Consider the following 13,375-nt stretch of genomic DNA (forward strand, 5'->3'; position numbering starts at 1 on the left):
ATCCCAAGAATCCCTGAAATCCATAACACATGCGCGAAGCATATCCTCCAATATTTGAATGGTGCGCTCGGACTGTCTGTCTGTATGCGGGTGAAATATTGTACTCAACTCAACTCGCATGTCTAACTCACACTGTACAACCTTCTAGCAGTGTGATGTTAACTACGTGCCCCGATCAGAAATAATAGACACCGGCACACCGTGAAGACGACCAACCTCGTAGATATAGATCTCAGCTAGTCGCTTTGAAGAATAAGTAGATGCAACCGGAATGAAGTGCACCGACTTGGTTAACTTATCCATTATGACCCATACTGCGTCAAATTTCTTCAATGTTCATGGGAGCCTAACAACGAAATCCACGGTAACACGCTCCCACTTCCACTCGGGAATCTCAAATCTCTGAAGCAAACAGCCAGGCCCCTGATGCTCGTACTTCACCTGCTGACAATTCAAACACCGAGCCATATATGCAACTATATCTTTCTTTATTCTTCTCCACCAATAATATTGCCTCAAATCCTGATCCATCTTGGCGGCACCCGGATGAATAGAATACCGCAAAATGTGGGCCTCCTCAAGAATCAACTCACAAAATGTTAATATCATAGTCATTCAACAGCTCTAATCACCTCTGCTGCCTCAAGCTGAGATCCTTTTGCTTAAACAAATACTGCATACTCTGATGATCTGTGAATACCTCGCACGACACACCGCATAGGTAATGCCTCCAAATCTTAAATGCATGAACAATAGCTACCAACTCTACGTCATGAACAGGGTAATTCTTCCCATGAACCTTCAACTGCCGAGATGCTTATGCAATCACCCTGCCATCCTACATCAATACTGCACCAATCCCAATACGCGATGCATCACAATACATAATGTAGGATCCAGAACCTGTGGGCAATACCAACACTAGGGCCGTAGTCAAAGCAGTCTTGAGTGTTACAACCTATATTCGCATACGTTAGATCACACTGTAAGTTAGTCGACATAAATCCGAGAAGATATTATCTTTGATATGATAAGAAGTTAATCTTGTTGGTCTTAAATGATACAAGGGTGTATAAGAGTGGTTAACAAGTATTAGAAGTTAAGCGAATTAAGGATGTCATAACCCATATTTTCGTGTAAAACTAGAGGTGCTTAATATTCTCAAAAAGTTTTGTTTTAAAGTATTTGAATCATATAATATCCGTATCATAAGTCTTGAAGTCAAACGATTTATGAAAAAAAGACGGCAAAAGTTGTCGCAACTTACGTTCATAATTTTACTTAAACTTTAGGTCAAATGTTACTACACTTTTCTCCCAATTTACTTGGAATTATGGGGTTATCTACCCAAGAAATTGAAAATCTATAAGTCTAGTTTCCAATGCATTAACTCATTATGTTTCATTATCTTCAGACCCTAGACATCTAAAAATACTATCTCAAGGTTCTCTCATGATCCAAGACCCAAACCAAGGGCAGACAACACAAATTAAGTGTTGGGAATCCCGTGGCGCTAATAAGTTTCTTGTTCTTCTTGTTGTTGCTGATTTTCGTGTTGTTCCAGCTCATGTTGGAGGTTTATTTAAGTGGTTTATGTTCTGTAAAATACTCCCTCAAGTTTTTAATATCTACCCTAGGTGATTTCAAGTTTTCTAAAGTGATTCTAGTGCCGAAACCCCCTAATTGATTACTAGTTTCACTTTCTTGTTCTTGTGGCCGCATTGGAAGGATATTTCGTGGTAAATTAATATCAAATAGGAGTTGTTCTATCTGTTTAAAGGTAGGGAACCTCTTACTCTACATGTATTTAAGATTATCAAAGTTGCGGCTAATTTGTTGAAGCTAGAACTTGTGAGTTATCTATCGAAAGGCTTGTTAGTAATGTTTTTGGTTGGTGGACTATTTTGGGAGGCTTAATATGGTTATTATTGATGTTGCTTGGGTTGTTTGGTGATTGTTTTAACTTGTGGGAAGTCATATAAATAGGGTAGGTGTTGTCTGTTTCATCGTAAAATAGGTTGCGATTGATATATAATAGTTACGACGCTTAAACGATAACGATAATGTCATTTCTCTTGTTGTAGACGAAGGATTCGTGACATTTGCATAGCTTGAGGTTGGGCAGTTTATACATGGTATGTGAGGCTATCCCTTTCCTTATTTTTCACGACTCCAATTGTACATAATGTAATGAACGAGCTTTCAAAGATATTCCACTCTTAGGAGCTAGTAGTACTTACATTTTTTCCCTTCTTATGGAACGATTGATGTTGATGTTACTTCTCTTATTCTTATGTTATCAATGTTGTTGGTACTTCCTGATTCTTATAATATTCTTGATAAAGAGTTAGTCGTAATAACATGTACGAGGGATACCGACCTTACGTTACTACGGAAGGTTCAACATGTGATTCCAAGGAGTCCAGCACGCATCATATGTATGTATCTATTTTACTCTACCGAGCCGCGCTATAGTCGGACGGGTACGACACCTATTGTGCAATCACTGATCAGTTGAGTTTTAACGAGCTCCATGTGGTCGAGTACGATTCTACCGAGCCTTATGATGGCCGAGTATGTTTTTATCAAACCTATTATGGCCAGGTACGATATGATGATGATGATGCCCACAGAGGCATACATTTTAAAAAGTTTATGTGTGTGTGTGTGTATATATATATATATATGTATCATGCATTTCATGTTAGTAGCCCTCAGAGGTACTAAGATGTTACAGGTTGTATATTCTTTATTCCTGTTTATATTACTGTTCTTATTTATACTTTTCTGCCATACATACTCAATACTTTATATGTACTGACGTTCCTTTTATTTGTAGACACTATAAGTCATGCTACAGGTCCTGATAGATAGGTAGGTGAAGCTCCCCCACCACAGTAGGCTGCCTAGTTCAGCGATTATTGGCGAGATCCCTTCTCCGGACTTGCCGTGGTCTTAGTATGCATTATTGTTATAGATATTATGGGTATGTCGGGGCCCTGTTCCGGCAATGTTGCAACACTTATGTTCCTTTAGAGGCTCATAGATAGGTGTCGACTCATGTATAGTTTGGATTGCCTTGTCGATTGATTTTTGTTGTATAGTCTCTCATGGCAGCATGGCAGCTCGTACCTTATATATAGCTTCATGACATCTTGTCGGCCCATGTTATGTATGTTCATGCCATTATCCTTCATTTTTGGTTGTTCATGATTCATGTCTATAATTCATATTGATCCTGTTGGCCCTTATAGATAATAAGAAAAGTTAGATAAAATGTACGTTAGTGCTCGGCAGGTATGGCCCAGGTGCTAGTCATGGACCTCCAGTTTGGGTTGTGACAAACTTGGTGTCAGAGCAAGTCTGTCCTAGGGATTGTCTATAAGCCGTGTCTAGTAGATTCTTGATTATGGATGTGTAGCGCGCCGCATTTATAATCATGAGGCTACATGACATCTAGGGTTGTTACCTTTTTCCTGAATCTAGATCGTGCGTAGAGTTGAGTCTTAAGTGTTCATCTCTAATATTTACCTTGATTTCTTTCAGCGATGCCTTCGACTAGGAAGAAAGCGATTAGTAGATGACTTGATACAGCTGCGAGGGGGTACTAGTCAGGTGCCTCCAGCTAGAGCAAGCCAAATTGAGGCTCATAGTGAGATGCCGTCTCATACCTCATCTACTTCGTCTCCTCCAGAGGATGTTAGGAGGGACCCAACACCTCCAGTTCCTCCGTCTGGAACTACAGACCATGATATACATAGTGCAGTGAAGTTGTTGACTAGATTGGTAGCTGCTCAGGCTCAGAGGCAAAATACTGGTGCTGCAGATAAATCGGTTAGAGCGAGAGTTCGTGATTTTATTAATCTAGGCCCTCCAGTGTTTACCATATCAGACCCCAAGGAGGACCCGCAAACATTTATTGATCAGGTTCATCGTACACTACGGGTTATGCACGCTAGTGATACTGAGGCAGTAGAGTTGGCTTCTTATCGGTTACGAGATTTAGTGATTTTTTGGTATGATAGTTGGGAGAGATTCAGGGGTCTGAACTCTCCTCTAGCTATGTGGAAGGAATTTTATGAGGCCCTTCTTCGTCACTACTTGCCAGTTGAGATACAAAGAGCTGGAGTTGATAAGTTCTTGAACTTTTGACAAGGTAATATGATTGTGCGAGAGTATAGTATGCAGTTTGATTCTTTATCAAGGTAGGCTCCCCATATGGTGGCCTAGATGAGTGATAGGGTGCATCTATTCGTGAATGGGTTGGGACCACATCTGATAAATAAGTGCACGATAGCCTCCTTGGTGGAGGGCATTGATATTTCCCATATTCAGGCTTATGCCAAGACACTAGAGGATCGTAAGCACCAGCAAAGGGCAGATATAGATCAGGACAGGGGCTATCATAAGAGGGCAAGATTTGCAGGGAATTCTAATGACTTCAGAATTAGTATCATGCCCCAGTCTTCGAGGAGTTCAGCGACACCTGTGGTTAGTGCTCCTTCACAATTTTAGAGACCCCGGTATGATCGATTTACCTATTCTGGTCCAGGTCAGATTTTGCGGGCATCATGCTTACAATATCATAGGGATACTAATCAGACGAGATCCCCATTGTGATCAGTGCAGCAAGGCCCACTTTGGACTGTGCCGTCGAGGTTCCAATGCATGCTATTCTTGTGGACAACATGGCCATATAATGCGGGATTGTCCTAACAGAGGAGGTGGTGGTATGGCTCAGCCGACTGGATCAATGTCTGGTTCTTCCTCATCAGTTCGACCTCCAGCACGAGGTTTTCAGCAGTCGACAAGTTATGGTAGAGGTAGAGGTGCAGTGTCGAGTTCGAGTGGTACTTAAAATCGAACCTATGCTCTAGTAGGCCGACAGGATCTCGAGTCATCTTCGAATGTTGTTACAGGTAAATTGTCTGTATTTTCTTATGATGTATATGCGTTGATTGATCCGGGATCTACATTATGATACGTTACACCCTTTGTGGCTAATAAGTTTGGCATTGAACCTGAATTGATAAGTAAACCACTTGCGGTATCCACTCCAATAGGAGATTATGTGATTGTTAGAAGGGTATATAGAGGTTGCACAATGATGATTTATAGTCGTCAAACATCGGCGAATCTATTTGAGTTAGACATGGTTAATTTTGATATGATAATGGGAATGGACTGGTTGGCCTCATGATATGCAAATGTTGATTGTCATACGAAGATAGTAAGGTTTTAATTTTCCGGTGAACTCGTCACTGAATGGAAGGGGAACATTGCCACGCCAAAAGGTAGGTTTATTTACTATCTTCAGGCAAGGAAGATGATCACAAAAGGTTACATTTATCATCTCATTCGCGTTAGGGATGCGGAGGTGAAGCCGCCTACTGTACAATCAATCCATGTGGTCAACGCATTTCCAGACGTTTTCTGAGATGAACTCCCAGGCCTTCCTCTTGAAAGGGAGATTGAGTTTAGCATTGATGTGTTTCCTGTCACTCAGCCGATCTCTATCCCTCCATACAGGATGGCCCCGGCAGAGTTGCGAGAGTTTAAGGCGCAATTGAAGGACTTGCTGGATAAGGGCTTCATTAGGCCTAGCACTTCATCTTGGGGTGTGCCAGTCTTGTTCATATGGAAGAAAGATGGGTGCCAAGTATCCACTATAAAGAACAAGTATCCATTTCCGAGGATTGATGACCTGTTTGACCAACTCCAGGGTGCCAAGTATTTCTCCAAGGTTGACTTACATTCAGGGTATCATCAGGTGAGGGTTAAGGAGAACGATATTCCAAAGATAGCCTTCCGAACAAGATATGTGCACTTTGAGTTCTTGGTGATGTCGTTCGGGCTAACAAATGCCCCAACAACTTTTATGGATCTCATGAATAGTGTATTTAAACCCTATCTAGACGTGTTCGTGATCGTATTCATTGATGACATTCTGGTGTATTCTCGTTCGGAGGAGGAACGTGCGGGCCACTAAGCTCTCCAAATGTGAATTCTGGCTAAACTCAGTAGCATTCCTTGGTTATGTGATATCTGACGAGGGTATTAGTGTCAACACTCAGAAGATCGATATAGTGAAGAATTGGCCGAGACCTACAACACCGTCAGAAGTCCGCAGGTTCTTGGGGCTAGTAGGATATTAAAGGCTATTTGTAGAAGGGTTTTCCTCTATATCAGCACCATTGAATAAGTTAAAACAGAAAGCTACCAAATTCTAGTGGTATGACGCTTGTGAACGTAGTTTTTAGGAGCTAAAGAATCAATAGACATCCGCGCCAGTGCTCACTCTGCTAGAAGGAACAGAAGGTTATGCGATATATTTTATTGCCCCAGGTACAGGTTTGGGATGCGTATTGATGCAACGTGGTAATGTGATTGCTTATGCATCGAGAAAATTGAACAAACATGAAAAGAATTACCCGACTCATGATTTGGAATTGGCTGCAGTAATATATGCTTTGAAGATATGGCGACACTACTTATATGATGTCCATGTTGACATCTACACATATCATAAGAGTTTACAATACATCTTCAAGCAGAAGGAGTTGAATTTGATGTAGCGTATGTGGCTTGAATTACTAAAAGACTACGATGTCGAGATATTGTACCATCCCGGTAAATTCAATATTGTGGCAGATGCTCTCAGTCAGAAGTCAATGTGAAGCTTAGTATATTAAGGTAGTTAGACATGGGTTGACTAAAGAGCTTCATCGGCTGGCGAATATGAGAATCAGGTTGTTAGACTATGATGACAGAGGTGTTACTATACAAAATACAGTAGAATCATCTTTGGTAGCCGAGGTAAAAGCACGGCATAATGAAGGTCCTACCTTAGTACGATTGAGAGAGGGCATCCAGGCAGCATAAGATTACAGCTTTCGAGATCGTATGAGATAGGGAACTGCGATACCAGGGCCGATTATATGTTCCTAATATGGCAGGGTTGTGAGAGAAGATAATGATTGAGATTCATTAGTCCCAATATTCCATCCATCCCGGCTCGACAAATATGTATCATGACGTTAAAGAGCAGTATTGGTGGGATAACATGACGAAGTCAATTGCAGAATTTGTAGCCCAGTGTCCTAATTGTCAACAAGTAAAGATCGAGCATCAGAAACCTAGTGCATTGATCCAGAATATAGAGATTCTGACCTGGAAATGGGAGGTGATCAATATGGACTTTATTATTGGATTACCTTGCTCTTATCATAAGTTTGACTCCATCTGGGTGATAGTTGATCGACTTACAAAATTTGCCCATTTTTTGCCAGTGAAGACAACTTACAGGGCTGAAGATTATGCAAAGTTGTATATCAAAAAGATTGTTAGGCTTCATGGTGTGCCAGTATCTATTATATCATACCGGGGAGCTCAATTTATGGCTAACTTTTGGAGGTCTTTTCAGAAGGGTTTAGGCACACAAGTGAATCTCAGCATTGCATTCCATCCGCAGACTGACGGACATGCTGAACATATCAATTAGACACTTGAAGATATGCTACGAGCATGTGTTCTAGATTTCAAGGGGAATTGGGATGACCATCTTCCACTCATATAATTCTCCTACAATAATACCTACCATTCCAGTATTAAAATGGTCCTGTACGAGGCACTGTATGAGAGGAGATGTAGATCACCAGTTGGATGGTTCAAATTCGGTGAAACAGAATTATAAGGGCCAGATTCGATTCACCAAGCCACTGAGAAAGTGAAAGTGATACAAGAACGACTGAGGACTGCGCAAAGCAGGCAAAAGACTTATTCCGATATCCAACGTCGTGATCTGGAGTTTGAGGTTGATGATTGGATTTTCTTGAGGATCTCACCTATGAATGGTGTTATGCATTTTGGGAAGAAAGGTAAGTTGCGTCCGCGGTATATCGGGCCGTACAAGATTCTTCGACGAATTAGATAGGTTGCTTATGAGTTAGAATTGCCATCCGAATTAGAATTTGTCCATCCACTATTCCATGTATCTATGTTGAGGAAATGTATTGGAGACCCTTATCGGGTCGTCCATATCAAAGATGTACAAGTTACAGAGGATCTATCATATGAAAAAGTGTCAGTGGCTATATTTGATCGACAAGTTCGCAAGCTGATAACAAAGGATGTAGCTTCTGTCAAAGTATTGTGGAGGAACAAGAATACGGAAGAAATCACATGGGAAGAAGAAAAGGAGATGAAGTCTAAATACCCTTACATATTCCATATTGAAGATAACGAGGATGCGGGGGGAACGCAGGACGCAATGGAAGCTGAAACGGCTATATGAGGTAAGAAATATCTTGAGAATACTCTTCCTTAATACAAAATGGTGATATGAAGATAATATACATATCCATAATGCTTTGTATGGCCTTGTGAGGCCACAAGTTGGATTTAACTTCTTGTAAGTTTGGCTAGTGTCCATTTTATAGGGGAAACTCGTCCAGAAATTTCTGTTGGAATCCACGATGAGTTAGACTCCCCATAAACCCTTACATTCGAGGATGAATGTTCCTAAGGGAGGAGGGTGTTACAACCCATATTCGCGTACGTTATATCACTCTATAAGTTAGTCAATGTAAATCCAAGAAGAGATTATCTTTGAGATGATAAGAAGTTAATCCTTCTGGTCTTAAATGATACAAGGGTGTATAAGAGGGGTTAACAAGTATTAGAAGTTAAGCGAATTAAGGATGTTGTAACCTGTATTTTTGGGTAAAACTAGAGGTGCTTAATATTCTCAAGAGGTCTTGTTTTAATATATTTGAATCATATAATATCCGTATCATAAAACTTGAAGTCAAACGAGTTATGAAACAAAAGTCGACAAACGTTGTCGCAACTTACGTTCATAATTTTACTTAAACTTTAGGTCAAATGTTACTAAGCTTTTCTCCCAATTTACTTATATTTCTGGGGTTATATACCCACAAAATTGAAGATCTATGAGTCTAGTTTCCAATGTATTAAACCGTTTATCGATACAATATCGGAGTAGAGAGATATTCGTGTTTTTGCAAGACTGCGGAAGAAGCTCTCTCCGGGGACCACATAGGCGGTTGAGATATATTGATATATATGAGATGACTTAACCCCATTTTAACTCATTAATTTTCATTCTGTTCAGACCCTAGACACCTAAAAACACTCTCTCAAGGTTCTTTCATGATCCAAGACCCAAACAAAGGGAAAAATACACAAATCAAGTGTCGGGAATCCCGTGGCGCTAATAAGTTTCTTGTTCTTCTTGTTGTTGCTGATTTTTCTGTTTTTCCAGGTCGTGTGGGAAGTTTTTTTAAGTGGTTTATTTTCTGTAAAATACTCCCTCAAGTTTTTAATATCAACCCTAGGTGATTGCATGTCTTCTAAAGTGATTCTAGTGCCGAAAAACCCTAATTGATTGCTAGTTTCGCTTCCTTGTTCTTGTGGCAGCATTGTAAGGATATTTCGTGGTGAATTAAGGTAAAATTAGAGTTGTTATATCTTTTTAAAGGTAGGGAACCTCTTACTCTACATGTATTAAAGATTATCCAAGTTGCGGCTAATTCGTTGAACCTAGAACTTGTAAGTTATCTATCGAAAGGCTTGTTAGTAATGTTGTTGGTTGGTGGACTATTTTGGTAGGCTTAATATTATTATTATTATTGATATTGTTTGGGATGTTTGGTGATTTCTTTAAATTGTGGGAAGTCATATAAATAGGGGTGGTGTTGTCCGTTTCATCGTAAATTAGGTTGCGATCGATATATAATAGTTACAACGCTTAAATGATAACGATTGTGTCATTTCTCTTATTGTAGACTAAGGAGACGTAACATTTGCATAGCTTGAGCTTGAGGTATGTGTCATCCTTGTTTTTTCATGACTCTAATTGTACATAATGTAATGAACGAGCTTCCAAAGATATTCCACTTTTAGAAGCTAGCAGTACTTACATTGTTTCCCTTCTTATAGAACGATTGATGTTGAGTTACTTCTTTTATTCTTATGTTATCAATGTTGTTGGTAATTCCTGATTCTTATAAGATTCTTGATGAAGAGTTAGTCCTAATAACTTGTACGGAGGATACCGACCTTACGTCACTCTGGAAGGTTCAGAATGTGATTCCAATAAGTCGAGCACGCATCATATATATGTATCTATTTTACTCTACTGAGCCGTGCTATAGTCATCCGGGTACGGAACCTATTGTGCAACCACTGATCACTTGGGTTTTACCGAGCTCCATATGGCCGGGTATGATTCTACCGAGCGTTATGATGGCCGGGTATTTTTCGTAGAGCCTATTATGGCCTGGTACGATATGATGATGATGATGATGATGATGCCCACATAGGCATACATTTTTAAAAGTGTATGTATATATATATATATATATATATATATATCATGCATTTCATGTCAGTAGCCTTCAGAGGTACTCAGATGTTACAAGTTGTATATTCTCTATCCCTATTTACACTACTGTTCTTGTTTATGCTTTTCTACCTTACATACTCGGTAATTTATTCGCCTTTTATTTGTGGATGCTACATGTCGTGCTGCAGGTCCTGATAGAAAGGTAGGCACAGCTTCCCCACCACAATAGGCTGCCCAATTCAGCGGTAATTGGCGAGATCCCTTTTCCGGACTTTCCGTGATCTTGGTATGCATTTTTGTTACAGACATTATGGGTCTGTCGAGGCCCTGTTCCGGCAATGTTACAACACTTATGTTCATTTAGAGGCTCATAGATAGGTGTCGACTCATGTTTAGTTTGGATTGCCTTGTCGGCTGATTTTTGTTGTATAGTCTCTCATGGCAGCATGGCAACTCGTACCTTATATATAGCTTCATGACAGCCTTGTCGGCCCATGTTATATATGTTCATGACATTATCTTTCATTATTGGTTGTTCATGATTCATGTCTACCATTCATGTTGATCTCGCCGGCCCTTATAGATAATAAGAAAGGTTAGATAAAATGTACGTTGGTGCTCGGAAGGTATAGCCCGGGTGCAAGTCATGGCCCTCTAGTTTGGGTCGTGACATTGAGCTTCTGAAAGCTCAACTCACACTCATTGGACCACCTGAATGGGGCACCCTTCTGGGTCAATCTAGTCAATGGGGATGCAATGGATGAAAATCCTTCCACAAACCGACGATAATAACTGCCAAACCCAGAAGCTATGAGTCTCGTCAGCTGAAGTAGGTCTAGGCCAGTTCTGAACTGCCTCAATCTTCTTAAGATCCACTTTAGTGCCCTCGGCAGATACAACATGCCCCAAAAAGGCAACTAAGTCCAACTAAAACGCACACTTTCAAAACTTGGCATATAATTGGCTATCTCTCAGAGCCTGAAGTACAATCCAAAGATGCTGCTCATGCTCCTCTCAATTGCGGGAGTAGATCAAAATATCATCATTGAAGACGATCACAAAAGAATCTAAATATGGCTTAAATACCCGATTCATAAAATCCATGAATGTTGCTAGGGCATTTTTCAAGCCAAATAACATTACTAGGAACTCATAATGCTCATACCGTGTCTGAAAAGGTGTCTTAGGGACATTCGATATCGTAATCTTCAACTGATGGTAGCTAGATCTCAAATCAATCTTCAAAAACCCCTTGTCACCCTGAAGCTGATCAAATAAGTCATCAATCCTCGGCAACGAATACTTGTTCTTGATGGTGAATTTGTTCAACTACGGATAATCTATACACATCCTCATCAAACCATCCTTCTTCTTCTTGACGAACATCACTGGCGCACCTAGGGTGAGACACAAGGTCTAATGAATCCCTTATAAAGAAAATCTTGCAACTGCTCCTTCAGTTCCTTCAACTCAGGCGGGACCATACGATATGGTGGGATACAAATAGGCTGAGTGCTCGGACCCAAGTCAATATAGAAGTCTATATATCTATCGGCTTGCATCCCCAGCAAATCGGCAGGAAACACCTCTAGAAACTCACACACAACTAGTACTAAATCCATGGAAGGAATCTCCATGCTAGAATCACGAATATAGACCAAATATGCTAGACATCTCTTCTCGACCATACGCCGAGCCTTCACATAAGAAATAACCCTGCTGGTAGAATGGCTAGGAGTCCCCTTCCACTCTAATCAGGGTAACCCCAACATGGCTAAAGTCACTATCTTGGCATGACAGTCCAATACAACATGATAAGGTGACAGCCAATCCATGCCCAAAACAACAACAAAGTCCACCATATCAAGAAGTAAGATATCTACACTAGTCTCAAGAAACTCGATAGAAATCACACACGAGCAATAAATATGATCTACAACAATAGAATATCCCACATGTGTAGACACCTATACAGAACTACTCAAAGAATTATGAGGCATAACCAGATGTGAAGCAAAATAGAATGACCGTAGGAATAAGTATAGCCCGGATAAAAAAGAACTGAGGCATCTTTATGGTAAACTGGAATAATACCTGTGATGATGGCGTCAGATGACTCGGCCTCAAGTCTAGCTGGGAATGCATAAAAATGGGGCTGGTCCCCACGATTATGACCTCCGCCTTTCGGAAGGCCTCTAGCTTGCTGACCTTCACCTCTAATGGCCTAACATCCACCTCTAATGGTCTTACCTCCACCTCTGGCAGCCTGACCCTTGCCTCTAGCTGGCTGAGCGGGCGGTGAAGAAACCGATGCCGGAACCATGGCACGATATTTTGGCATACCGCCCCGTGACATGGGCTAAAATCTAAAACATTTCCTCATATCTCCACAATTATGGCAAGCCCTCGGCTACTGTGACTACTGACACTGGAATTGGCCCTATCGACCTGGATAACCACCCTAATAACTATGGATCAGAGGTGCACTAATAAGAGCTGATGGTGTACTGTAGGCTAGATGCTCAGGATGAGATACATAAGGACCACGACTACCCGAAGCACTGTGGGATGCCTAAAGCGCTGACTGAAACAGTCTGGGAGGATGGCCTCTACCAAAAGTACCCCTGCCTCCAGATGAGGCACCACTAAAACCTCTGAAATGATGAGGCCTCTTATTTGATACCTCCCCCCTCTCCTCACTACGAACCATCTCAATCCATTTAGTAATCTCTACGACCCTCAGAAAAGAAATATCATCTCCGGTCTCCTTGGCCATTTGTAGCTTAATACTGAAAGTAAGCCTATCAATGCATCTCCTCACTCTCTCCCTCTCAATAGGGAGTAAGATAACTGCATGGTGAACTTGGTCCACAAATCGGGTCTAATACTAGGTAACAGTCATGCTACCCTACTACAGGCGCTCAAACTGCCTGTGGTACTCCTCTCTTAGAGTGAAAGGAATAAACTTCTCCAGAAATAGCTGCAAAAACTGATCCCAGGTAAGTGAAG

General features: G+C 40.9%; 1 protein-coding gene across 1 annotated transcript; it reads left to right on the forward strand.

Annotated features, from left to right (window-relative positions):
* The first annotated feature begins 7,024 nt into the window (after positions 1 to 7,024).
* On the forward strand, positions 7,025 to 8,293 carry LOC117273926 (uncharacterized). Its single transcript, XM_070180826.1, has 3 exons — positions 7,025 to 7,355; positions 7,695 to 7,877; positions 7,968 to 8,293. The coding sequence occupies exons 1-3, from the start codon at positions 7,025 to 7,027 to the stop codon at positions 8,291 to 8,293; spliced, it is 840 nt and encodes a 279-aa protein (XP_070036927.1).
* The last annotated feature ends 5,082 nt before the right edge of the window (positions 8,294 to 13,375 follow it).

This window comes from Nicotiana tomentosiformis, chromosome 7 (genome assembly GCF_000390325.3).
Source record: "Nicotiana tomentosiformis chromosome 7, ASM39032v3, whole genome shotgun sequence".
In the NCBI taxonomy this organism is placed as follows: Eukaryota; Viridiplantae; Streptophyta; class Magnoliopsida; order Solanales; family Solanaceae; genus Nicotiana; species Nicotiana tomentosiformis.

What these genes read in the sequence shown, in the direction of transcription:
- LOC117273926 (XM_070180826.1), top strand. Translation starts at nt 7,025, where the DNA reads ATGTATCATGACGTTAAAGAGCAGTATTGGTGGGATAACATGACGAAG. An exon ending in AAAGATTGTTAGGCTTCATG is followed by an intron (nt 7,356 to 7,694) that starts GTGTGCCAGTAT and finishes CAGAATTATAAG; the next exon opens with GGCCAGATTCGATTCACCAA. An exon ending in TATGCATTTTGGGAAGAAAG is followed by an intron (nt 7,878 to 7,967) that starts GTAAGTTGCGTC and finishes CATCCGAATTAG; the next exon opens with AATTTGTCCATCCACTATTC.